Consider the following 27,063-nt stretch of genomic DNA (forward strand, 5'->3'; position numbering starts at 1 on the left):
CGGGCACCCTGGTTGTGATGCACCAGTACGTAAGAATTTTAAAACGCATATGTCCTTTGACCTAGCAACTCCATTTGCTCTGGGCAAGTCATTATTCTTCTCTGTCCTGTTTGTACCTCACAGAGTTGGGAGAGTTAAACGAGACACACGTGAAGCACTTAGTACAAAGTTCCTGGCACATAAGACGTGCTCCCAAAATGTTGGCTAGTAGTAGAATAATAGCAGCTAACGGGCATTGAGATCTTACCACATGCCACATTAGCACTCCGTGCTTGGTGCTTTTCATGTATTACTTAATCCTCCAGCCTGTGAAGGTGCTATTGATTACCACCAGTTAGCCTCTGAGGAGACAGGCACAGGCATGCAAAGTATGCCGTGGACAGGATTCGAGCTCGGGCAGATGTGAATCCTGTGATACACTGCCTCTCTATTAGGTGCGGTGGGGTGATGAGCACCTTACGAGAGGGTATGGAGAGGGCTGTAGGAACACCCAAGCACAGAGCCCCGCTTACAACAAGTGGGGGCCATGTTGATTTTTTGGGGAAAAGATGGCTTTCAGTAGAGGCCGTGACACTTTCAGGATGGGTAATCTTGGGGCAGGGTTGGTTTTGTTTTCTTTTGTTTTAATCTGCTTTCAGCCCATCTCCTGATCTATAATACTGGTGTAGGACAATTTCAAGGATGGTTGTGAGGATTAAGAGAGATGAACATGCATGTCCTGGGCATTCAGTTCTTCACAATCTATACTTGCCGAAGTGACATGAACAAAAGCAGATGGAGGGGGGTCGAGTGGGGAAAAGCATTCTAGGGAAAGAGAACACCACATTCTAAGGCTACACATCCAGAAAGCTTGAGGAATCCAGGAAGGGTGCCTGCAGGATGGGGTGGCTGGTGGCCGGGGTGGCTGATGGCCTTGAGAACCAGCTAAGAAACTTGGATTATTTACTAACAAAAATAAAGGAGTCACCATTTGTTGAGGGTATACAAAAAAGAATCATCAGCAACCATAGAAAGGCTGCATACAGGGAGGTGACTTGATCAATTTCACGTTTTACAAAAAGATCCCTCAAATCCTGTTGGAGTGATAGGAGGAACTCTACTGACCTGCCTTGAACTCCATACTTTAAAAAGCATATAACGTTTATCATTTTCTCTTTTACTCCACAATTTATACTCACTGTAGAAAATATTAAAAATATAAGAAAGTTTAAGGAAACAAAAAAAGTGTTACTTGTACTTTCCAGAGACATCCCAATGGATACTTTTCTTCCCATCTTTGTTTTTTCTATGCAAAAAATACGTAGTTATTAGAATGCCTGACAGAAGGAAGTTGGAAAGAGATCACTGTGAAGCGTTCTTGATATTCCCTCTTCTCCTCCTCTCCATGTTATTAGGGTCATACTAAGAGGAGAGGCTGATTTCCCTCCACGTGTCGGGTAAATTTCCAACTCTAAGCAGGGACCCTCGCATGCCATTTTCGCCGGTCTCTAGGGGGCGCTGCCCCGAGACTAGGTGGGGAGGGAAAGAAGGTGCTGCGAAAACGCGTTTGAACTTGGGCCCTGCCGCTGCCCGTAGCCGGCGTCCGTCCTCAACATGGCGGCTCCCCAAGATGTCCACGTCCGGATCTGTAACCAAGAGATTGTCAAATTTGACCTGGAGGTGAAGGCCCTTATTCAGGTATTGATCCCGGGACTCCTGCTGGTCTCCAGCAGCCCTAACCCAAGCTCTGCTGGTCTGTGAGCGCGGCAGTGTCACTCCGGAACTTTCCCCAATTGGTTTCTCAAGCCACTGGCTCCGCCCCATGGCCGGCTACCTCCTGGTCCCCATTTGGTCGTGTCCCCGTGACTGCTGGCCTTGATCCTCCTTCCCAGTGCTGCTGGATCGCCCATTTCCAGAGCGCCCCACCGTTCTCCGCCTCTGATCCGTGCTTCGCGGCTCGGCTTTGCCCCTTCCACCTGCTGCCCTAGTCGTCGCCTCGCCCGTGACCACCTCACAACATACCTGCCACCCTGCTTGGCCCCGCCTTCTGCTTCCCCATCACCTAGTGGCGTCCGGGAGGCCGCTAGCCCCGCCCCCTGCCACCTGGCACGGGAGGCACCAAAGTAACCTGGGCCGTAGTTGTGATTTTATGCTTGAGGAAATCGAATATAGCGCCAAGGCCCAGGTTAGAAGGCAGATCTGGGTCAATGGCAAAACTGGGACCTGGACTGGGAAAGTCAGCCTAGGAAAAACACCTTAGAGTGTTAATCTGTTTGTATGGAAGGGAAATGATATGCTTTGCCTTAAGGCATTTAAGGGTAGAGGTAAGATAAACGAGTTGATGTAGGCAAGAATTAGGAACGTAGACACGGTTCCATGAGTTTAGCAAAAAGAAACCAAGAGTTTTAAACTTTGGTTTAAAGCAAATAATTTTCAGCAAAGTCACTAAACATTAGATGTAGACTCAGAATGAGTTTGTAACAGGGTGTGGCAAAAGTGCAGGAAAGTAGGGCTCCCCAGGTAAACCAGATGCAGAATAAACCAAATTCGTAGTTTATCATACGGTGCAAAGAAGTGTGTTTAAATGAGTAAGCCAGAGAAAAATTGAAATTTGATGGAGATATTTAAAACTTACTGAATTTCACTTCTCTGACATATATATTACAGAACTTCTGGGTCAGTTATAGAAAAATAAACAAGTTTCATACAAATGAAATTGCATTTTCTCTTAATCTAAATTGCTTAAGCACCCTTCTGTACCCTTTCTAACATTTGGGTTCTTGTGATTCCTGATGAGAAAGATTGATTATAGCTGGATGTATTGCACTCTTATTGTGTTCCATTGCTCTGCTAAGTGCTTTACATGCATGTATGACCTATGATCTGTGAGGTAAGTAGTGTTGTGATGAGGCGGAGAATTTAAACTGAGACAGAGAGAATTTAAATAACTTTTCCAAGTAACTTTACACAACGAATAAGTTGCTACAGCCAGGATTAGAATCCACATGGTCTGTCTCCAGAGCCTGCTCTGAAACATGGCATCAGCTGTTGCTGAATCTGTTGCTGAATGTCCAGGAACAAATTTTAAATCTGCCCTTAAACATGTCTGTATAAACACTCTGACTTATCACTGATGGTTTGTCAAATCACACTGAAGAAGTTAATCGCATCATATGATGCCAGATATTTAAGCATCCTGATTTTCAAGTTGGAAGGATCTCAGATTCTGAAGTTATAGTATTGCTTTTGCATGTCCATTCGTGTTGGGCATACAAGCTGTTTTAAGCTTTTTCATACTGGCCACATAAGATTTTGTTAAAATTTAGGAACTAAAAATTAGGTCAAAGCAATTGTGTTTCTTTCTAGGCTTTTATAGTAATTCAACATTAATCTAAAAAGGAATGAGAAAAATGTAAATGATAATGTTTTTGCTCATGTTGCAGAGGTAAACAGCAAAGATCAGGATGAATTACAGTCAGTACGTTAATATTAGTTGGTCTAAACCAACTCTAACTTTATGGATGGTGTTATTTCATTTCACTGCCTTGAGAAAGGCCTCTTATCTGTTCAATGTCTCCTAGGATATCCGTGATTGTTCAGGACCCTTAAGTACTCTTACTGAACTGAACACTAAAGTAAAAGAGAAATTTCAACAGTTGCATCACAGAATACAGGTAGGTATTCTAAGAACTGAGATGCTGAGTATCTCAGTTTAGCCGATGAAGGGGCTCAGTCCTGGGTATATCCTCTGCTTGAGAGCCGTCCGGGTTCTTCCAACACCAGCTGATGGGAGTAGTAAACACTTAGACAGTGAGGGTGACTCTGTACTAACCTGCTTTCCAGGTGAAAATGAGAAACTTTTGCATGCAGAACACTGCCAGCTGTGTCAACGAATGGCAGTTTTTTTTTATTTTTTTATTTTTTTTATTTTATTTTTTTAGGTGAAGTCTCGCTCTGTTGCCCAGGCTGGAGTGCAGTGGTATGATCTCGGCTCACCACAACCTCCGCCTCCCACGTTCAAGTGATTCTTCTGCCTCAGCCTCCCAAGTAGCTGGCACCACAGGTGTGCGCCACCGTGCCTGGCTAATTTTTGTATTTTTAGTAGAGATGGGTTTTCAGGTTTTCACTATGTTGGCCAGGCTGGTCTCGAACTCCTGATCTCGTGATCCACCCACCTCAGCCTGGGTTTACAGGCGTGAGCCACTGCACCCGGCTAATTTTTTTTTTTTTTAAATAGAGATGGTGTCTCACTATGTTGCTTGGGCTGGTCTTAAACTCCTGGGATCAAGCAATCCTCCTGCTTTGGCCTCTGAAAGGGCTGGAATTACAGGCATGAGCCCAGCCTATTCTGCTTCTTTCAGACAGAATTTGGAGCCAGGTTCTAACTGTTTCTAAGTTCAAGATCTAGATCAGAATCAGAAGGTGAAGACCACTGTTTCATGGGTCTGGGGGCTGCTGAGAAAAAGGCAGGAAACAGGTTATGGACCTGACCATGGAGGGCTCATGTTTTAAAGCCCCCATCTGGGCACCCAAGGATCCTGCATGTAACTCCCGGGTAGAGAGGCCCACAGCGGTCCCTCAAAGTGAATAGGAATGGCCCAGGCCCAGGGCCAGAACTCAGGAGTTGGAAGGATGACTGTGTCTACACACCGAAAACGATGTGTTCATCTGTATCCTGGAATCCTGTGTAGGCCTTCTCCATGAGGACAGGGCCAGGGTTGGCTCCTTGGATTCTAGTTAGCCTCATGAGTAAGCCTGTAAACTTGTCATTATCTGGAAACATTCCTGCCAGCTCCTCTTCATGCCCTTCTACTTGAGACACTAGGCAGTTACTTTAGATTGTTAATGATTCTTCTTCCTCAGTTCTTCAGATTTGAGATGACTCTTTTAAGAAACTCTGGATCTCTTGGTTACTCTAAGGGTTGATTACTGTTCTGATGGCTTTTCTGGTTTCTTGGTTTCTTCTTCCTTCTTTATTTCCTGAGGGTTTCTAGTAATTTCGGTCTGATGTCTCACTTTCTCCATTATTTACAATTTATTTTTTGTGTTTTTGAGGTGGAGTCTCATTCTGTAGCCCAGCCTGGAGTGCAGTGGCATGATCTTGGCTCACTGCAACCTCTGCCTCCCAGGTCCGGTTCAAGCAGTTTTTCTACCTTGGCCTCCCAAGCTGCTGGGATTACAGGCAGGAGCCACCATGCCCAGCTAATTTTTATATTTTTTAATGGAAACAGGGTTTCACCATGTTGGCCAGTCTGGTCTTGAACTCTTCACCTTGTGATCTGCCCACCTCGGCCTCCCAAAGTGCTGGGATTACAGGCATGAGCCACCATGCCTGGTCCACTTTCTCCATTTTTATGCCTGAGTTTTCTCCTGGGATTCTTCTCACTGCAGTTACAGGACCTAATGTTGGGTTGGCAGAGAACTAGCACTTACTCTGCCCTAATTGGACCCAGGAGAGTCAGGAGGTACTGGAGCGTGGAAACGTGCTTGCTCCTCTAGACTTCTGGAGGTCTCTTAGAAGTAGTAATTTGAATAGTGGAGATGTTTCCACTGCTGTGCCTTCAGTGAGGGCAAGGTGGGTGTCATGGATCTGCCCATCTGTATTAGTTTTCATGCTGCTGATAAAGACATACCTGAGACTGAGAAGAAAAAAGTGTAATGGACTTCTGACATGGCTGGGGAGGCCTCATGATCATGGCAGAAGGCCAAGGGGAGCAAGTCATGTCTTACATGGATGGCAGGAGGCAAAGAGAGAGCTTGTGCAGGGAAACTTCTGTTTTTAAAACCATCAGATCTCGTGAGACTCGTTCACTATCATGAGAATAGTGCAGGAAAGACCCACCTCTGTAATTCAATCACCTCCCACCGGGTTCCTCCCGTGGCATGTGGGAATTGTGAGGGTTACAATTCAAGATGAGATTTCAGTGGGGACACAGCCAAACCATGTCACCATCCTTGGATGGGTCTTGTGGCACCTGGTCTTGTGGTATTGGGGTTTTGTATTAGGCCTTTCTTGCATTGCTATAAAGAAATACCTGGGGCTGGGTAATTTATTTTTTTAAAAACATGGGTTTAATTGGCTCATGGTTCTACGGGCTGTGTGGGAAGCATCTCAGCTTCTGCTTCTGGGGAGGCTTGAGGAAGCTTCCAGTCATGGCAGAAGGCGAAGAGGGAGCAGGCACTTCACATGACGAAAGCATGAGCAAGAGAGAGAGAGATTGAGTGAGAGGTCACTTATCACCAAGGGTATGGCTTATGCCATTCATGAGGGATCCACCCCCAGGATCCAAACACCTCCCACCAGGCCCCACCTCCAACACTGGGGATTACAATATAACATGAGATTTGAGCAGGGACAAATATTCAAACTGTATGACTTATGCTTTTTTGGCCAGCACAGTGGCTCATGCCTGTAATCCCAGTACTTGGGGAGGCTGAGGTGAGTGGATCACCTGAGGTCAGGAGTTTGAGACCAGCCTAGTCAACATGGTGAAACTTCATCTCTACTAAAAATGCAAAAATTAATTGTGTGTGGTGGTATGTAACTGTAATCCCAGCTATCTGAGGCATGAGAATTGCTTGAACCTGGGAGGTGGAGGTTGCAGTGAGCTGAGATTGCACGACAGCACTCTAGCCTGGGTGACAGAGCCAGATCCTGTCTCAAAAAAAAAGATGTGTGCTTTTCATATAACATGGCCCCCAAAGCCCACCAGCAACTCTGTTGTTGCTTAGCAGAGGAAGACAGTATTATAAAGCTGGTGGAAAAGCTGGCCAGTTGGACACCTGAGCAACGATATGTCTGTGTCCTGTGTTTTGCCTACCTAAGAGATTTTCAAGGGCAATTTTGAAAATGTATGATTTTTGCTATAGGAGTTAACTATAGAATTTCAACAGTGCTACCATACCTAGCTGACTGCTTTCTGTCTCCATCTCCAGTACTGATTTAATCATCTTAATTTTTTATTTTTGAAAGGATGTTCCTTTTACATATTTTATGTGTGTGTCTGTGTCTGTAAGTGTCGACATTCAGTGAAAAGTCTCAGTTACGCCGCAGTTTTGATTTTCGTTTCCCGCTCCCAAACAGGTAACCACTTTTGTTACTTACATATCATTCTAGAGTTTCTTTACTTAAATATTTAAAACGACAAATCTGTTTTCTTTTTTTTTTGAGACGGAGTCTCTCTCTCTCGCTCAGGCTGGAGTGCAGTGGTGTGATCTTGGCTCACTTCAATCTCCGCCTCCCTGGTTCAAGGGATTCCCCTGCCTCAGCCTCCTGCGTAGCTGGGACTACAGGCATGCACCACCATGCCCGGCTAATTTTTTGTATTTTTTTTTCTTTTTTTTTTTTTTTTTTTTTTTTTTGAGATGGAGTTTCGCTCTTGTTACCCAGGCTGGAGTGCAATGGCGCGATCTCGGCTCACCGCAACCTCCGCCTCCTGGGTTCAGGCAATTCTCCTGCGTCAGCCTCCTGAGTAGCTGGGATTACAGGCACGCACCACCATGCCCAGCTAATTTTTTTGTAGTTTTTTTTTTTAGTAGAGACAGGGTTTCACCGTGTTGACCAGGATGGTCTCGATCTCTTTACCTCGTGATCCGCCCGCCTCGGCCTCCCAAAGTGCTGGGATTACAGGCGTGAGCCACCGCGCCCGGCCATTTTTTTTTCTTTAATGGAGATGGGGTTTCACCATGTTGGCTGGGATGGTCTTGATCTCTTGACCTCATGATCCACCCACCTCGGCCTCTCAAAGTGCTGGGATTACAGGCATGAGCCACTGTGCCCAGCTGACAAATATGTTTTCTTATTTCTTCTCTGTTTCTCATCTAAAAGGTAGCATACTAACACACAGTTTTAAAAAACTTATATTGGAAATCTTTCTATTTTGGTAATTAGAGATTGCCCTTATTTTTCTTTTCTTTTTTTCTTCTTCTTCTTTCTTTTTTTTTTTTTTGAGACAGGGTCTTGCTCTGTCACCCAGGCTAGAGTGCAGTGACACAATCTCAGCTTGCTGCTGCCTTGACTTCCCATGCTCAAGCGATTCTTCTCCCTCCTTAGTCCCCCAGATAGCTGGGACTACAGGAGCATGCCACCACGCCCAGCTAATTTTTGTGTTTTTTATAGAGACGGGGTTTTGTCATGTTGCTCAAGCTGATCTTGAACTCCTGGACTCAAGTGATCGCCTGCCTCAGCCTCCCAAAGTGCTGGGATTACAAGTGTGAGCCACCACACCTGCCCTCTCATTCTTTTTTAAATAGCTGTAATTTTGTTTTAGCCAGTTCAGTATCAAAGGGCATTTATTTGGACTGGTTCCACTTTTTTTTTTTTTCTTTTTTTTAAAGCTAACTTATTCTGGCTGGACATGGTGGTTTATGCCTGTAATCCCAACACTTTGGGAGGCTTAGGTGGGCGGATCACCTGAGGTCGGGAATTTGAGACCAGCCTGACCAACATGGAGACACCCTGTCTCTACGAAAAATACAAAATTAGCCAGGTGTGGTAACACACACCTGTTATCCCAGCTACTTGGGAGGCTGAGGCAGGAAGCATCCCTTGAAGCTGGGTGGTGGAGGTTGTGGTGAGCTGAGATCGCGCCACTGCACTCCAGCTTGGGCAACAAAAGCAAAACTCCCTCTCTCTCTCACACACACACAAAGCTAACTTATTCCCTGACAGACATTTCTTCAACTCAGCCTGACTTCAACTCTCCAGCTACACCTGTTACCTTGAGTATGAATGTTTTCATGTTCTTTTTAAATATCTGGGTGCTCACCCAATGTTTATTTCTTTCACTAATTGAAATTACCTCATCAATACATTTACATCTACATGTTTATTATGGCACCTAGTAAGGACCTAATGAGCACATGGTCAGTAAATGAATAACCCCATCCCAGTTTTTTTTTTTTTTTGAGACGGAGTTTTGCTCTTGTTACTCAGGCTGGAGTGCAATGGCGCGATCTCGGCTCACCGCAACCTCCGCCTCCTGGGCTCAGGCAATTCTCCTGCCTCAGCCACCTGAGTAGCTGGGATTACAGGCGTGCACCACCATGCCCAGCTGATTTTTTGTGTTTTTAGTAGAGACGGGGTTTCACCATGTTGACCAGGATGGTCTCGATCTCTTGACCTCGTGATCCACCCGCCTCGGCCTCCCAAAGTGCTGGGATTACAGGCGTGAGCCCCCATCCCAGTTTTAATCTGCATTTCTTAAGTGTTTACATACTCTTTTTATACCTGGAAATAAATACAAGATTCCTGTTTGCTTGCCATTGTTAGCTTTTATTTGAATGTCTTTTTTGTGTGTTTCCAACAAGATTGTGTGATACTAGAGAATTGGCCTCAGATCCTCAAAATTGGGTGTTCTGCATGTGGTAAATGTTGGGCATTGACTGTGTATAAATATCTGTGTGTTTGTCTTTGTACATATAGCTCTTAAACTGGAATTTGAGAACTACTCTACCCGCCCCCTTTCCTTTCTCCAGAACTATCACTGGTTCTTTTTGACAGAACTTCCAGGCAGTCTTTCATGAGTAAATTGTACATTTCCCCCTTTTTATTTCTCCCTTTTCCCCATGCATTCATTCTTCCATTTGGTGATTCAGCGCCCAGTATGTGCCAGGCACAAGGACTATATGGAGTGAATAATGCCAGATACAGCTCTCCTTATTTATAGAGTTTATATTCTAGTAGGGATACAGATTTTAAACAAATAATTATGAAAATAATTGATGACGTTTGTAAAAGTTTTCCAGTCACAGTTGATTATTTCTTTTGTTCTCTATGTCAGCAGTATTTGGGGGCATAAATTGAAAGTCATCCCTGAGCTATTGAAATGGTGGATACACATACTTGTTCCAAACCAGCATGTGCAAATTAATATGTAAATAAGTAAATTAGTGTATAAATGAGCACATACAGTGATGTTTCAGATCAATGGCTTGATTGAGGCTAGAACCTGTTTTAATTTGTAAACCAAAAAAATGTGACTTGAGGTGTAATGCTATCTTTAATTATAGTCTCTCTGATGGTTCCAAAAGTTCTTGGGGTTTAATACTTCTGGGTATATCTGCTGACCCTCACTCTTGGTGGGTTATTTCCTTGGTGTTTGGTTATTTTGGACTGTGAGCACTCATCTTCAGCAGACCTTATCTGAGGGACCTTGTGCAGCTGGGTTGAGGCGAAGTCTCTACAGAGGTTTTTGCATTAGCTTTCTGCCAGGTCTCCCTTTTTTCTGCCAGTGTTCCCAAATGGATGATCCCATTTGGGAACACTTTTTATGTTAATTTCTCCTCATGGAGTTTCACGAATCACTCAGGGAAAATAAATTGAATTCTAGATTAGTGGAAGGAGCAGCTCCCTGGTCAGAGGAGATTTTTTTTTTTTTTTTTTTTTTTTTTCTGAGACAGAGTCTCGCCCTGTCGTCCAGGCTGGGTGATGTGATCTCAGCTCACTGCAACCTCCGCCTCCCTGGGTTCAAGTGATTCTCCTGCCTCAGCCTCCTGAGTAGCTGGGACTATAGGTGTATGCCACCACATCCAGCTAATTTTTGTATTTTTAGTAGAGACGGGGTTTCATCATGTTGGTCAGGCTGGTCTCGATCTCCTGACCTCATGATTCACCCACCTTGGCCTCCCAAAATGTTAGAATTAGAGGCATGAGCTACCTCACGCGGCTGGGAGATTTTTTTTAACCCCTCTATTTGGAACTCAGCAAAAAAGTCAGGCATCCATGTTTTCACTATGTGCTGGTGGATGGACATTTTTCTAGACCATTTTCCTGTGTCTGTAACCTTTTTCGGGTCTTGGATTTGTGGTGATCTCAGTTCAGCTTCCCAGCCTCAGATGGCCCAAGACTTCATTTTTCTGTCCCTACATGAACTCTCAAACCCTCAATTGCTCAAACTGCTTATTACTGGTCTTTAATGATATAGGCACAGAAATTGTGTGTATCTGGAAATGAACAGCAGTTTGATATTCCATGATATCTAAGTGTGGGATCATTGTGCTTGCATTTTGTCATTGTTTTTCTTTTCCTTTTGGGCCAGCCCTAGATGACAGGAGCAGCAGCTCTGATGCCAGGGCAGCCATACATCACTCCCAGGCTGGCTGTTCCAGCTCTTGTTCCCTTCTCACTTTTGGGCCCTAGGGATCTTCCTTACTTTCATGCAGACTTAGCTATATATTTAAAAGAATGTGTGTTAATGTTACCTAGCATTCCTAGGTGTTGTTTTAAAAGGGTGCTTCAAGTGCTATTATGCCCTTGGCAGGAATAGAAATGCTCTTCCGTTTTTATGTTGACTTTTGAAATCATTTTAACATGGAGTATTTTTCCTCAAAGGACTTGGAGCAGTCAGCTAAAGAGCAAGACAAAGAGTCAGAGAAACAACTTCTACTCCAGGAAGTGGAGAATCACAAAAAGCAGATGCTCAGGTAGGCAGGGCCTGCTCCCGCCAGTGGCCTCTGCTGGCTTACTTGTTCCCTATGAGCCTTGCACATGTGTTTGCCTGATGAGTCTGGTTTAATGCTGACTTAATTGTGTCTTTTTTTTTTTTTTTTTTTTGAGATGGGGTCTCACACTATCACCCAGGCTGGAGTGCAGTGGCGTGATCTCTGCTCACCGCCACCACCACCTCCTGGGTTCAAGCAATTCTTCTACCTAGCCTCCTGAGTAGCTGGGATTACAGGTGTGCCCCACCACACCTGGAGTTTCGCTGTGTTGGCCAGGCTGATCTCTAACTCCTGGCCTCATGTGATTCACCCACCTTAGCCTCCCAAAGTGCTGGGATAACAGGCGTGAGCCACCATGCCCAGCCAATTGTGTCAGTTACATACAGGTGGAATGTTCTCTCCCAATCAATAATGAGAATTATTATCAATAATGAGAGAACATTCCACCTGTATGGGCGAGTGGGGAAGGGTTAAATAGGGCCCATCTGAGCAGGTGGAGCTGTGCATAGTTTACAAAAGCATATTTAACATTATACTGTATTGTATATTTTAAGCAAAAAGTATGACTGCTTTTGTAATACAGAGTCATTTTTTATCTAAAGATAATTGGCAACAGAAAAAATCTACAAAAAGAAGACCTACTTAAGGTGGACCAAAATTTAGAAGGTTTTCAGTGGGATGCTATCTAAAAAAAAATGCAACAAAAACCGTAAGTTAAACAAAGTTGAGGTCAAAAAATAAAACCAAAATTGAGGTTATAATTGCAAGTGCGTGCTAATCCTTGATTATATAATTACAGCTATGTGCTGTTTCTTGTTATTGAATTGGAAGAGGTTTAACTTTTCCAATGAAATTGTCAGACAACATGAAACAGTACCTTTCCCTTCACATTTGACTTTTGTACTAATCATAAAGGGGGTTTTTCCAAACATATTTGAGGTATTGAGATCATTCTCTCTCTTTCTTAAAAATTTATTTTTGGCTGGGTGTGGTGGCTTATGCCCATAATCTCAGCACTTTGGGAGGCCGAGGTGGGTGGATCAGCTGAGGTCAGGAGTTCGAGACCAGCCTGGCCAACAAGGTAAAATGCCGTCTCTACTAAAAATACAAAAATTGGCTGGGCATGGTGGTGGGCACCTGTAATCCCAACTACTTGAGAGGCTGAAGTGGGAGAATTGCTTGAACCTGGGAGATGGAGTTTGCTGTGAGCCAAGATTGCACCACTGCACTCCAGCCTGGGCGACAGAATGAGACTCCATTTTCAAAATATATATATTATTTTATTTTTAAAAAATTAAAAAATTTTGGCAGGTTGTGGTGGCTCACGCCTGTAATCCCAGCGCTTAAGGAGGCTGAGGTGGGCAGATCACAAGGTCAGGAGTTTGAGACCATCCTGGCTAACACAGTGAAACCCCATCACTATTAAAAACTACAAAAATTAGCTGGGCATGGTGGCGGGCGCCTGTAATCCCAACTACTATGGAGACTGAGGCAGGAGAATCGCTTGAACCCGGGAGGCAGAGGCTGCTGCAGTGAGCTGAGATCGCACCATTGCACTCTAGCCTGGCAACAGAGTGAGACTTTGTCTCCAAAAAAAAAAAAAATATTAAAAATTTTAGAAATGAGGTCCCACTCTGTTGCCCAGTCTGGAGTACAGTCATAGCTTAATGCAGCCTCGAACTCCTGGGCTCACGCGATCCGCTCACCTCAGCTTACCAAGTAGTTGGCATGCTCCACTGTGCCTGGCTAAATCATTTTCTTTTGAAGCCGCTGCTAAGTCATCATTCCCATGGGTTTTCTCTTTATCTCTTGTTCAGTGTTCTGCCTCTGCCAGATCTGTATTTGTGGCTTTGCTTCTGATTTGAGCAATTTGCCAGCGTCATCTTCCCTGAAAGCAGCAGTATATGTTACAGTCAGCTGTCAGAAAGACACTAACTGGCAAAAACACAAGCACGGGGAGGCCAGTGTAAGCAGGGAGGGCTGTGTGAGTGACAGGCAGTGATCCAGGGCTTGGCTCTTTCGCGATTACTTTATGTTATGATGGCTTTTGCTTTCCTGAGCCACCAAGCCTACTCAGATTATAAACACTGAGTACAGAGGAGCCCTTGTATAAAGTATAGTAAGTTATGCCAGACACACTCAGTTTTGCATGGGTTTAAAGCGGGGAATGGCCATCCACGATGTGGCATTACAGACCGGAGCAGAGAAAGCAGTCAATTTATACTTTGGGTCCAGGTGCAGTAGCTTACACCTGTAATGCCAGCACTTTGGGGGCTGAAACAGGAGGACTGCTTGAGCCCAGGAGCTTAAGACCAGCCTGAGCAACAAAGCAAGACCCCATCTATTAAAAAAAAAGAAAAATTAGCTCTGGGAGTGGTAGTGTGTGCCTGCAGTCTCAACTACTTGGGAGGCCAAGGCAGGAGGGCAGTGGGCTGGGTTGAGGCTGCAGTGAGCCATGATCATGCTACTGCACTCTAGCCTAGGAGACCGAGTGAGACCCTGTCTCAGAAAAAAAAAAAAAAAAAATAAAAATCCTTTGGCGGTTGAAACAGTAGCTGTGCTTGCTTGGGTCATCATGCTTGTCACATCATACAGTGAGTATCTGTTTGCTTGTCTTTTTCTTAAATGAATGTGTGAATGTGAGGCCTTTGAGGAGAGGTATGGCCCCTCAGTCATCTCTGAATCCCAGGGCCCTGCAGAACTCTGCAGAACTCCCTTGCAAACTGTTTCAGAATGTAATGGATTCTTTCAAAGTGACAGGTGTGAAATGGCAGAGCGGGTGCTCATTAAGACCTTCAGCATAAAGGTGCTATTAGAAAACCACCCTGTCAGTTCATGTACTCTGTGTTTTGATTTTTTAGTATTTCCAGGGATTAGCACAATTGGTTTGAGCTGGCTACGTAAGAATTCTGAAGTATGAGTTTGATTCTTAGAGGGACTCAGTTAGCTTTTTTATAGCCTATCAACAACTGTCACATTTCTTTTTTTTTTTCTTTGAGACGGAGTCTGACTCCGTAGCTGGAGTGCAGTGGTGCGATCCCGGCTCACTGCAACCTCCGCCTTCTGGGTTCAAGCGATTCTCCTGCCTCAGACTCCAGAGTAGCTGGGATTATAGGCGCCTACCACCATGCCCGGCTAAGTTTTGTATTTTTAGTAGAGATAGGGGTTTACCATGTTGACCAGCCTGGTCTAGAACTCCTGACTTCAGGTGACCCACCTGCCTTGGCCTCCCAAAGTGCTGGGATTACAGCTGTAAGCCACCGCACCCATCTGTCACATTTCTAACCCCAGAAAGCTGTTCACCAAATTTCTGTTATCACCCACAAGGGAGTGCAGATGAAGAATATAGATCAGCCATAGCAATCAGGGCTCTGCTCATCCACCATGTTTGTGTCATTCATGATTGGTCTGTAGTATGGAAAGAACAACAAACCTTGAAGAAATATTTTGAAAGATTGGCTTTTTGTGATTTTTTTTTTTTTTTTAATCTTGAGACCAGGTCTTACTCTGTCACGCTGGAATGTAGTGGTACCATCATGTCTCACTGCAACCTCCACTTCCCAGGCTCAGGTGATCTTTTCTCCTCTGCCTCCTAGGTAGCTGGGACTATAGGCATGTGCCACCACCACGCCTGGCTAATTTTTGTATTTTTAGTAGAGACGGGGTTTCTCCATGTAGCTCAGGCTGGTCTTGAACTCCTGGGCTCAAGCGATCCACCCACCTCAGCCTCCCAAAGTGCTGTAATTACAGGTGTGAGCCACTGTGCCTGGCCATGAGTTTTTATTTCCTACAGTATATATGAACTCAGCAGCTGAAGGGCCAGAAATGGTTGTTCAAGGTACTGGAGATGAGTAAGTCATGGTTTTCAAGGGATGGCACGAACTAATACACAGGCCATAGCAGTACAGCCTTAGAAGCAACTGTGCAGAAGAGGGGCCTGTGTACCCAGTTGGAGAGTTTGGATGCCTCCCTGAAGTCCAGCCATTGTGGAGCTGTGCACAGAGGAGTGCCATGTTCACAGCCCCTCGGGATGAGAGGGGCAGCAGGACAGCTATAGAGCCTCCCTGTGGTGGCCTCCAGGGTCTGGTTGAGGGTTATCAGGACCTGAACAAGAACAGTTGCTGGGGGACCAGGAGGAGGAAATGGCAGGAAGTAGCATGGGCTCTGAAGGCCATGCCTGGGTGGCCTTTCCCCACACTCCTTTGTTGGTGGGAACTGCTGTGAACTAAACTGACTTATGGCCTGGTGGAGTACACACACTCACATGTGAACCTTCTCATTCCAGCAATCAGACTTCATGGAGGAAAGCTAATCTTACCTGCAAAATTGCAATCGACAATCTAGAGAAAGCAGAACTTCTTCAGGGAGGAGATCTCTTAAGGCAAAGGTACCTGCTCTTTTGTTTTTCTGGGCTCTCATAATAAAGTAGGTAACAATTGGCAAGGTGTAAAATCCGTTGTAGGGAACAGCTTGGTGTTTAATTTTATTATAGAAGTAATTTTCTAAAGTTTGAAAGAAATGCATACTTATTTGTAGTAAATTGGTAAAATAAAGTATGAATTACAAAATGAAAATATCAAATCTTTTTTTTTTTCTCAAGACAAAATCTCACTCTGTAGCCCAGGCTGGAGTGTAGTGGCTCATCTTGGCTCACCGCAACCTAACCTACACCTCCTAGGTTCAAGTGATTCTCCTGCCTCAGCTTCCCTAGTAGCTGGGATTACAGGGTTGTGCCACTGCACCTGGCTAATTTTTTGTATTTTTATTAGAGATGGGGTTTTACCATGTTGGCCAGGCTGGTCTTGAACTCCTGACCTCAGGTAATCCTCCCGCCTCAGCCTCCCAAATTGCTAGGATTATAGGCATGAGCCACCGTACCCGGCCGAAAATATGGAATCTTACTACTCATGAGCATTTTGGTATATTCTCTTCTCTCATTTTTTCTTCTATATTTCTTACAAAGTCACAATTGTACCATACATAAAATTTTATATTCTGCTGTTTCAGCACAAAACTTGCTCATTTAAAAAAAAAGAAAACTTTTAAAGCCTAATTCTAACAGTACATAGTATGTAGATTGTATGTTAATCCTATCCCCTATGTGTGTTTGCATTCCTAGTGTTTTGGTGTTGTAAGTCATACACCAGAGTGTGTCTTAGAACATAAGGTTTTATCTGCATTTTGGTTGTTTCCTTTGGAGGGATTTTCAGAGATGAGATGATTGAGTCAAAGGAACGAACATTTCTAAGGCTCCTACATTGGCAGATTGCTTTGCAGAAGGCAGTACCGGTTTCTGTTCCTACTAGCAGTCCATAGGGGTGTGGGTCTCAGCATACCCTTGCCATTATTGAATGTGATCACTTAAAATATATATACTTATTGGGTAGGCAAAAAGTGAGATCTCATTTGGACATGGGGTCTTCTTGCAGGGAGACTTTTGTTGACATTCTTCTTCTTTCTTTTCCTCTGAACTTTCAGGAAAACTACCAAAGAGAGCCTAGCCCAGACATCCAGTGCCATCACTGAGAGCCTCATGGGGATCAGCAGGATGATGGCCCAGCAGGTCCAGCAGAGCGAGGAGGCCATGCAGTCCCTAGGTAAAGCTGGGCCCGGAGTAGGAAGCCTCTTCCAGAGACACTGCTTTAGTGCCCTTGCCCCGGCACCTCCACCCTGGGCTCCTCCACCACGGCCCACACGAAGTTCACTGACTTGGGGGGCTTCTTCCTCGTGAGATGAGTTGACACCTTGGTCTTATCCATAGGGGGGATATGCTGCTCTTATTTCTCTTTACTAGAAGACCCCACACCCCCATCAGTGTTTCCCCAGGGCGGGCATCCCCAGGGGCTCAAGTGAAAAGCAGAGGTCCCCAGGCCCTTTCCTAGAGAAGGCGTTGGCAGAGTTGGGTAAGGGGCCTGGGAGTCTCATTTTCAGCAAGGGCTCTGGGTACCCATATGGCCAGGCAAATTTGGGAATCGTTGCTCCACGGGATGTTTGGTGAATTGGCTGATGGTAAGACTGCTAGGACCTTAGTTTACAATTACACTCCCCAACGTTATTTTTCCTATGAGTTCTTTTTAAAAGATGAGAGTCAGAGGCTGCAGGAGAGACTGCTTGCGACCATCTGGTTCCCTCCAATAGTTTTCCCAGAGTGTCTCCTCTGTGACACGGAAAAGCATCAGCCCTCTCCAGGGTCCTTCAGTGTGAGACAACAGAAAAAGAGGGTTTACTCTTTGAAATGCTTTTGGAACATTGCACACATGGACAAAAGTAGAAAGCATGGTATCCTGAATCTGCTGAGCCCTGAGCCCATTACCGCAGCCAGACTCCTTTCAATTCTACCCTCAGCCCATCCCCCATCTGGATTATTTTGAAGCAAATCCCAGACATTGTCCATAAATGTCTCAGTACATCTCTCTAGAAGATAAGGGACTCTGGGGAAAAAGCAGAAACAACCCCAGAACCACAATACCACTATCACCTCTAGAAATTATCTTTAATTTTGAACCACTTTTTTTTCAGTGCAGCAAACAGGCAGAAGCAAAAGGAAAGCAAGCAGGTGATCCCATGGTCACTCTTTGTGTTTACAACTTACCTGAACATTTCAGCTCAGAACAGCCAGCGGCCTTCTCTCAGTGTGTCCTGTGGGAGAGGCGTTGGAGAGAGAGGGAGCAAAGAGACAACTCAGCCTCTGAGTCCAGGGCATTTATGCTCTGGTGTGGTGAGAGGATGCCCCCCCGCTAACAGTGGGAAGGAGACACAAATGCTGGTGGTTTCTGGGGTGTTGAGAGGGTCCCAGTGTTCTTGGGGCCCATTTTGTAGAAGTGATAGCTATTGAAGAAAAGAGAAGAATACAGTTCTTAACCCCCTCCTTATGCCTCATAAATTCAGCTTGATTTAAAAGCCTATTAGAGCCATAATTTTTAAACAAAAATCTTATTAGGAATATGGTGTTTGGAATTTGCTGCACAGCTGTAGGAGTAGGGGAGGTGGGGTGAGGGGGAACAGGATTTCAGAGGTTGGTGGTTGTTGGTTATGGGTGGTAGACACATGACATTTCATGATACTATGCTGTCTGCTTTGTGATGGTTCAAAATTCTCCATAATAGTAAAGTTTATAAAGAAAGACCTGATAGGTTTTAACTTAGCAAGTTCTTAGGGTTTTCAAATGGCAGCAGGCAGGCGTGCAGAAAGAGAGTGGAGAGGGATTCCTGTTCTGTGTTTGTTTTTCTCCTTTTATCTGTCATTTTCAAAATGCTGCTGTGTTTCCTCTGATAATTTATCTTATTTACTTATTAGCTTTTAATTTGTGAAAAGGTAACACATACAGCATAGAGAAGGATAAAAAGCTCTAGCCCAGCACTGCCAGTAGAAACATAACAGGAGCCACATCTGTTAACTTTAAATTTTCTGGTAGGCACATTTTAAAAAGTAAAAAGAAACATAAGAAATTAATTTTAATAAGATAGTTTATTTAGCTCATTATGTAAACTATTGCAGTTTCAGTGTACAACTAATATTAAAAATTATTGAGATATTTTACCTTCCTTTTTTTCATATTAAGTCTTTGAAACATTGTTTGGATTTTGGCCAGGCAAGGTGGCTCATGCCTGTAATTCCAGCACTTTGGGAGGCCGAGGTGGGTGGATCACTTGAGGTCAGGAGTTTGAGACCAGCCTGGGCCAACATGGTGAAACCCTGTCTGTACTAAAAATACATTAAAAAAAAAAAATTAGCCAGGCATGGTGGCACGTGCCTTTAATCCCTACTCAGGAGGCTGAGGCAGGAGAATCGTTTGAACCCAGAAGGTGGAGGTTGCGATGAGCCAAGATCACGCCACTGCACTCCACCCTGGGTGACAGAGTGAGACTCTGTCTCAAAAAAAAAAAAAAAAAAAGAAAGAAACGTTGTGTGGATTTGACACTCACTGACATATCCATTTGCATTTGTCATGTTTTATATGCACAAGAGCCTCGCATGTCTAGGGGCTGCCGTATTGGCCAGCACAGCTCTGGACAGTACAAGAGGGACACAAAAGCTGACCCCACCTGCCACCACTCTGGTCCACTTCCCAGAGGCAACCACTGTTAAAAAAGTATCCTGTGATCATCCAAGCTTCTGTAACTTAAGCAAATGAAATATTTCTCTCCCTGTTTCTTACCTAAATGGATACACTTCACAGGCTTTCCCTTTTCACTTAACGTATTTGATTCGATGGCTGTTCTGATGATGCCTCACTATGTTTTAAGGGAGAACCTCGCCAGGTACACCTTCTACCCTCAACATCAGGCCCAAATACCCATGCTCAGAAATACATCTGACCCTAGGCACAATGATCCCGTAAGGGATGTGGGCCTCTTCTTGGGTGTCACCTTGTTAAAGCTACAGCCAGTGTCCCAGGCCTGAGGGACTGGTATGTGTGAGGGCTTGTGGCAGAGTCCAGTGCACCCTTGCTCTTTTGAGATCCTGCAAAGAGCCGGTTTGGTCAGCAGATGTCCTGGAGGGCGCACCTCACAGGTGGAAGGTTCTGGTGTCTTCAGCTGTTGCCCCAACACAGACCTCACAGTGCCCGCCCACGATCCCTGGGTTGGTTTTGTGGCTGGTGGTTCTCCTGAGCAGCGTCTGTCTGGTTCAGAGAGCTGAGCGGGTGGCCCGGTAAGCAAGCCTCTTCTGCCCTTCTCCCTAGTGACGTTCATGTTCAGGACTCCCAAACAAACCGCCTCACTCTCTAGAGCTGATGGCACCTGAGGATGAGCCGTTCCTTGTCAGCATCTCGACTGGTCTCCGCATGCTTTGATTCCAGCTCAGAGGAACTCGCTTGAGAATGCTTGTTTTTATCAGCACCCCAGCCAGCAGAGTGAGGTCTTTGTATCTCAAGCTGCAGTCTCTGAGTCGGACCCCCTCCCTCTTTTGTTCCAGTCACTTCTTCACGAACGATCCTGGATGCAAATGAAGAATTTAAGTCCATGTCGGGGACCATCCAGCTAGGTCGGAAGCTTATCACAAAATACAATCGCCGGGAGCTGACAGACAAACTTCTCATCTTCCTTGCTCTGGCCTTGTTTCTTGCTACGGTCCTCTATATTGTGAAAAAGCGGCTGTTTCCGTTTTTGTGAGATCCCAAAGGTGCCAGTTCTGGCCTTTCAACTCCTGTTTCAGGATCTGTCCTCGTTCCTGAGCTCTAGGCTGCCAAGCTGAGCCACACACCCCTCTTTGCGCCAATTGCCTGCAGATTGGATGGAACACAGTGCCCCACTTTTCTACAAGTGGCTGGCTTGTAAAGGGTGAACAGAGCCTTGGGAGGCAGGCCTGTGACTGGGGTGCCGCCTTGGGGACATAGGAACTGCCTCCCTCTCCCATTGTGCACTATGGGGGGCTACCGCGTGGAGCACTTAAAAGTCCAGCCTCCAGGACCTGGTGTCCTTCCTGTCTCCCTCTCCCACTGTACCCTTAAATGCTAGATCTGGTGGAGGGAAGAGAGAAGAGGTAGGGAGAAAGGTGATGAAAACTCCTGATCATTCCTTGAATAAACTTGATTTTATTTAATAAAATAAAACGCATTCGATGTTATAAGACAGCCCTCTGGGAATCCTCTGTTCTTCTTTCTTTTTTTTTTTTTTTGAGATGGAGCCTTGCTCTGTCACCCAGGCAGGAGTGCAGTGGTGTGATCCTGGCTCACGGTAGCCTCTGCTTCCTGGGTTCAAGAGATTCTCTTGCCTCAGCCTCCCACGTAGCTGGGATTACAGGCATGCACCATCACACCTGGCTAATTTTTGTATTTTTTTAGTAGAGACAGAATTTCTTCATGTTGGCTGGGCTGGTCTTGAACACCTAACCTCAGGTGATCCACCCACCTCGGCCTCCCAAAGTGCTGAGATTACAGCCACTATGCCCAGCCCTCTTTTTTGATGTCCATATTTTTAGGACATGAACTTAGATTATTTATTTATTCATTCATTCAACAAAGAATTATTTTCTTTCTGTTCCCAACCAATAACAAGGAACTATTAAACAGCTGCCACACACAGGTGTTGTAGACACTGCCGGACATTACAAATACATTGGTAAACCAGACAAGGTTCCTCCCTCAAGGAGGAACAGAAGGAGGCATGGAAATAAAATCTCACAGACTGTCAGGAAGGAAGGTCCAACAGCCTCTGTTCATCCAGGTGTGGTGGGGATGCCTCTAATCCTAGCATTTTGGGAGGCTGAGGTGGGATGATCACTTGAGCCCAGGAGTTTGAGACCAGCTGGGCAACATAGCAAGACCCCATCTGTGGAACAGAAAACAGCCCATGTTGGAAGTGGCTCATACCAACATCTGAAGAGGCTGAGCGATGCCTTTCTCTGCCATAGCAGCTTGGCCATGCCTGGGGGCGTGCAGTGATTTGGGCTGGCACATGCCTTTCTCTCTGATGTCCAGAGCTAAGTATAACTAAGGAGGGAGAAGCTAGTGAGAAGCTGAGACCATGTGAGCCCGAGTTCTGTCCAGGCCAGAGGGAGAAGGCCCAGCCTAGGCCAGCATTGGAGCTGCTCAGTCTCCTTGTGCTACAGGCCTGGCTGACCTCGAGTTTGAAATCCCAGCCTCTTCCACTATTTATAGCCCCAGAGGACCTGGGAGGGGCAGTGTGGAGGCTGAAGGGAAAGTGGAAAGAATACACACTTTGACCCTTGGCTCAAACACTTGCTTTTGAGATTTGGCTCCACTGCTAGTGGACCACAGGACCATTGGCAAGTTACCTTATGTTGCTAAGCCTCAGTTTTCCCATATGTAAAATGGAGGTGATAATTCAGATGGGTCCTTATAGAGTTAACTTGAGAATCCAAAGACAATATAAAGCAGCAAGTGTAGCTGTCTTCAGACCAGGCCTTTCATGGCCTTTTAAAATGCTGCCATTCTAGGGCTCTGGGCGCTGAGGTTTCCTGCAGCTGACAGCAGAGGTACTTCAGGAGAAGCTGGGCCGGCACCAGCAGTTTGTTGGAGGTGTTTGAGCAGAGGATGTCAAGAGTTAAGGCCTCAGTTATAAAGTGGCAGATCATCATGGGACCAAGTTATAAAAAACTAGCTGCACATCTCAGACTAGCTTAACGGGTAGATTCCAAGTTGGATCTAAGTATAGATCCACATTGTGCGCGCGCACGCGCGCGCGTGCACACACATACACACACACACACACACACACACACACACACACACACACACACTTTGTAGGCTGTATATCATCCTTAAACAATTCCTGGCCCCAAAAGACACTCAGAGCAGATTGTGCACACATGTGTCTTATTTATAGTTAAATTAAATCTGAGAATAAAGCACAGATGGGAAATTCCCACTCAGATTCCAGCTGTAAGTGCAGCAGATGGATGTTATCAAGTTAGGATTTTCTTGTCTTAACATTTTTCTTTACTGCTTCCCACTAATTGTCAACATCCTCCTCACAACATGGAATTGCGTGGGCTCTGTATGCCCTAAAAATGCTCCCTTTGACGCTTTATTCCTCTGTTACTTGCCTCCTTCTGAAAATAGTCAAATGTGACCCATTTTGAAATGTCATTGATAACGGCTTGCAACCTCCACCAACCACCAGGGTTAATCCTTCCCCAAAGCAGAACACGGCCCTCTCCATGCTCAACCATGAGAGGGCAGTGTCCACATTTTCTCTGCAGTCTTGCAGTAGGTGTGGTAATCTTCATCAGTCCATTTGAAATGCTCTTATGGAGGTACACACACACACACACACACACACACACACACTGCATGTGTACGTATGCATATTTATATGTAGGTTTCAGATTTTTAAAAACATAAATGTATGAAGCTTACCTATATTTTGTTTTTGGAATATGTTTCCTAAGTGGTCTTAATTTTCACTGTTAAATAGTAGTGCAAGCTCAGATGCTGCTTTACTCTTTTTTTTGACAGGGTCTCACTCTGTTGCCCAGGTTCTAGTGTGGTGGTGCGATAATGGCTCACTGCAACCTCTGCCTCTAAGGCTCAAGCAATCTACGAACCTGAGCCTCCCAAGTAGCTGGGACAACAGGTGTGCACCACCACGCCTGGCTAGATTTTGTTTATTTTTTGTAGAGATGGATCCTCACTTTGTCGCCCAGGCTGGTCTCAAACTCCTGGGCTCAAGCAATCCTTCTGCCTCAGCCTCCCAAAGTTCTGGGATTACAGGCATGAGTCATTGTGCCCGGCTTAGCTGTTACATTTTGATTAGCTGACAGTCAAGGAATTAAAGGTATGGAGCAGCCTCTGTGAGGCTTCCACACAGAGGTAGCGGCTAGAGTCAGGCAGGGGCACACTGGCACATCCGAGGAGGGCAAGCAAGGCCGCATGGCAAGAGCTGAGTGTAGGGCCTCAGTGACCTCAGGCTGCCTACCTGGAGGCCACCTCCTGCCCCTACCTACCCTTTTCTTACCTCTCACAGTCATTGGCCCTGTTGGGCATTGGTTCTTCCGGAAAGCCCCCCGGCTCTGTGGTGCCACACTGTCTTGGCTTCCCTCTTACCTCTCAAGCAGCTCCCCTCCTATTCAGGCTTAACTGCCTCAGATCTTGTTCCCTTTGTATCAAAGGCAAGGTCATCCATGCCCTACAGCTTTGACCATATCTACAGGATGCTCAGCCATCATTCAAAAGTTAAATGTGCAATGCAGGCAGGCATCCCAGGCGAACTCTAGACCCTGATCGGCTCCACTGCCCTGTAGCTGGGGCTCCTCACCCACCCCACATTAGTGATCGCTGCCCACACTGCAGCCTGGTTCTTCCCGGCTTCCCTAGCATGCTTCCTATTTTTCCCTTCTTGGGTCCCATTTCTCTTCACCCAGCCCATGTCCTTGAAACCTTTTTGCCACCAAACCTGGAGATAAGAATTCGCTTTATTTCAACAGATTCATTGAAGCTTGTTCTGAAAAGAAGGCGTCAGTACATTGTGTTAGTGTGTATGTGGCAGAAAAAAGACAGTGGAGCAAGTTCTGTGTTCTTCCTTGGCTAATGGTGGTCTTCCCTGGGGCCCTGCTGGAGGGTTTGCCCACGCTGTGCTTCTTCCCTAAGCAAGAGCAGAATAAAAATAGCTGTGGGCTAATCTAAGAGATAGCAGACAGGAGTCTCAGCCCTGTTGTCAGGAATGAAGGACTCAGCCTGGGGATGAGGGGAGGGGTGGGTGTTATCACCTCAGTGTCCCTTCAGTCCCCAACGGCAGGCCCAGGCCTGCTATACACCCGAAGCTTCAGGGTTCGTGGTGTTGGTCAACATGCATCTTTGATGGGCCACGGTGCCCTGGTCAAAAGTGTGGCCTTTGGTGGCAGAAGCCTGGGTTCTAGTTGTTCTCCTCCTGGCCTCAGCGATGGATTGCCTCCTCCGCAACAGTTCTGATCTCTTAGCGGTGCTGGGATGATCAAAGGACAAGACACACACAGGAGCTCGCACAGTGCCTCTCACACAGTAACGCCCAGCTGCCGCATTCACTCCCAAACGAAAGCAAGACGGCCTCGTAGTGCTTTCTGTTTGGGGTTTAACTTTAGAAAAACAGCGCTTAGGCAAAGAAGAAGAAGATGCCGGGGTAGGCCAGAAATCAGGACCCAAAGACAGAGCAGAGTTTCCCAAATGGCAAAGGGCTGAGAGGGGCAGAGCAGGCCCAGGCAAACTGGCTATCTTTCCCAATCATGGAAAAAAAAAGGTAATGGGTAGAATTAGCTGAATGTGCAATGTTATCTTTTTTCTTATTCTTAAATCTTTGCTCTTCCCCTTTTCCCTCTGCAATCTTGTTTGCTGGCAAAAAGTACCCCTAGATAAGATGAATCCATAGAGTAGCAAGTGAATATGATGGAAGAAGGAACAAATGGTGAATCCGTTTTAATCTGATAGCCTGACTGGTACACAGAACAAGAGCGCTCCTGGCAGAAACTTCATAATTTTTATGAAAGGCATTCTTGGTTCGCAAGAGATAGCTTTTTCATGGCGTTCTCCACCACCGCCTGAACAGGCTTCAGAAGCAATGAGGGTGTGAGCTGTCAGACTCTGCAAGCTCCTGCTGCTGCCCTGATAGACCTGGTACTCCCATCCATTCCCGTATCTTACTGAGTGTGTACTAAAGCTACACTCTGCTGCATCCTGTGGACAGAAGAGTAAGATCCCATCTGCCTCGCAGAGCCAGCAGCTTGTCAGAGATTGACCTGAAGTCAGACACGAGAGCGTGTATTGGAATTCCACTTCACTACTACTGCTACTCAGGAGGCTGAGATGGGAGAATCACTTGAGCCCAGGAGGCAGAGATTGCAGTGAGCTGAGATTGCACCACAGCACTCCAGCCTGTGCGACAGGATGAGAAAAAACCCAGCAACTCATAATCCTGTCTAGGGAGAATTGCCATTAATGGTTGGGGGTGGAATTTGTGTCTTTTTCTTCTTTTCTCCCTCTTCTCCACCCTTGGTGTGACCATAGCTCCATTTCCTGGACTCAAGCAATGATCTAGGCTCAGCCTGCCAAGTAGCTGGAATTGCAGGCAGGAGCCACCACACCCAGCTAATTTTTATTTTTTGAAGAGATAGAGTTTCACCATGTTACCTAGGCTGACCTTGAACTCCTAGGCTCAAGCAACCCACTGGCCTCCACGTAGAAATTTTTAAGTAATAAACTTTACATAAACTGTACAATTTGATGGGTTTTAGAATATGTAAGCCACAATTAAGATAACAAACCTATCCTGTTACTATCCGTGGTCTGTGCTTTTCTCTGAGATGATTTTGAGGGCTTCAATATTTAAAGAAGAAAAGCTGGCTGGAAGTGAAAGAGGGAGGGTGTATGGTCATCCACAGGTTGCGAGGGAGAAGGAGCAGGTAGGGGAATTGTCCATCATGAATTCTCTGGTGCTCAGTAAATTAGCACTTTACATAACGTAAGGTGAACATAGGGTAGCCACCTGTGGAGATATTTAACATTTTGGGTCAATGATAAGCTAATGATTAGGTCATTAGGTCACGAGGGTGGATCCCTCATTAATGGGATTAGTGCCCTTATAAAAGAGGCTCAACCAGGAGGCGGAGGTTGCGGTGAGCCGAGATTGCGCCATTGCACTCCAGCCTGGGTAACAAGAGCGAAACTCCGACTCAAAAAAAAAAAAAAAAAGAGGCTCAAGCCTGTCGCGGTGGCTCACGCCTGTAATCCCAGCACTTTGGGAGGCTGAGGCAGGTGGAGCATCAGGCCAAGAGATCGAGACCATCCTGGCCAACATGGTGAAACCCTATCTCTACTAAAAATACAAAAATTAGCTGGGCATGGTGGCGTGCACCTGTAGTGCCAGCTACTTGGGAAGCTGAGGCAGGAGAATTGCTTGAACCCAGGAGGCAGAGGTTGCAGTGAGCCAAGATTGCGCCACTGCACTCCAGCCTGGCGCCTGGTGACGGAGCGAGACTCTGTTTCAAAAAAAAAAAAGAGAGGCCCAAAGAGGTCCCAGAGAGATCCCTTACCCCATCCACCCTGCAAGGACACAGTGAGAATGTGTCATCTAGGAACCAGGAAGTTGGCCCAAAGTGGTCCTGGGACCCTTTGGAATCTGTGTGCCCTCCCTGTTCTCCACCCATTCCCAGACTGTCTCCAGATCTCCCTAACCTGCTTTCTATTACCCTATACTAGTTTACATTTGA

The 27,063-nt window shown here is 45.7% G+C and overlaps 1 protein-coding gene across 2 annotated transcripts; it reads left to right on the plus strand.

Annotated features, from left to right (window-relative positions):
- Positions 1 to 1,567: 1,567 nt before the first annotated feature.
- Positions 1,568 to 20,987, plus strand: BNIP1 (BCL2 interacting protein 1). 2 transcript variants are annotated; one of them, XM_032260372.1, is made up of 6 exons: positions 1,568 to 1,677; positions 3,561 to 3,653; positions 11,312 to 11,403; positions 15,707 to 15,808; positions 16,900 to 17,018; positions 20,338 to 20,987. In XM_032260372.1, the coding sequence occupies exons 1-6, from the start codon at positions 1,594 to 1,596 to the stop codon at positions 20,532 to 20,534; spliced, it is 687 nt and encodes a 228-aa protein (XP_032116263.1). In that variant the 5' UTR covers positions 1,568 to 1,593; the 3' UTR covers positions 20,535 to 20,987. The 2 variants fall into 2 exon arrangements, with proteins under 2 accessions (XP_032116263.1, XP_032116264.1); XM_032260373.1 differs by lacking the exon at positions 3,561 to 3,653.
- The last annotated feature ends 6,076 nt before the right edge of the window (positions 20,988 to 27,063 follow it).

This window comes from Sapajus apella, unplaced genomic scaffold (genome assembly GCF_009761245.1).
Source record: "Sapajus apella isolate SASKATOON/1434 unplaced genomic scaffold, GSC_monkey_1.0 scaffold117, whole genome shotgun sequence".
Classification (NCBI taxonomy): domain Eukaryota; kingdom Metazoa; phylum Chordata; class Mammalia; order Primates; family Cebidae; genus Sapajus; species Sapajus apella.

Excerpts from the sequence above, each read along its gene's own strand:
- BNIP1 (XM_032260372.1), top strand. The coding sequence starts at position 1,594 with ATGGCGGCTCCCCAAGATGTCCACGTCCGGATCTGTAACCAAGAGATT. Across the intron at positions 11,404-15,706 it reads CACAAAAAGCAGATGCTCAG|CAATCAGACTTCATGGAGGA; the intron begins GTAGGCAGGGCC and ends TTCTCATTCCAG. Across the intron at positions 17,019-20,337 it reads GGAGGCCATGCAGTCCCTAG|TCACTTCTTCACGAACGATC; the intron begins GTAAAGCTGGGC and ends CTTTTGTTCCAG.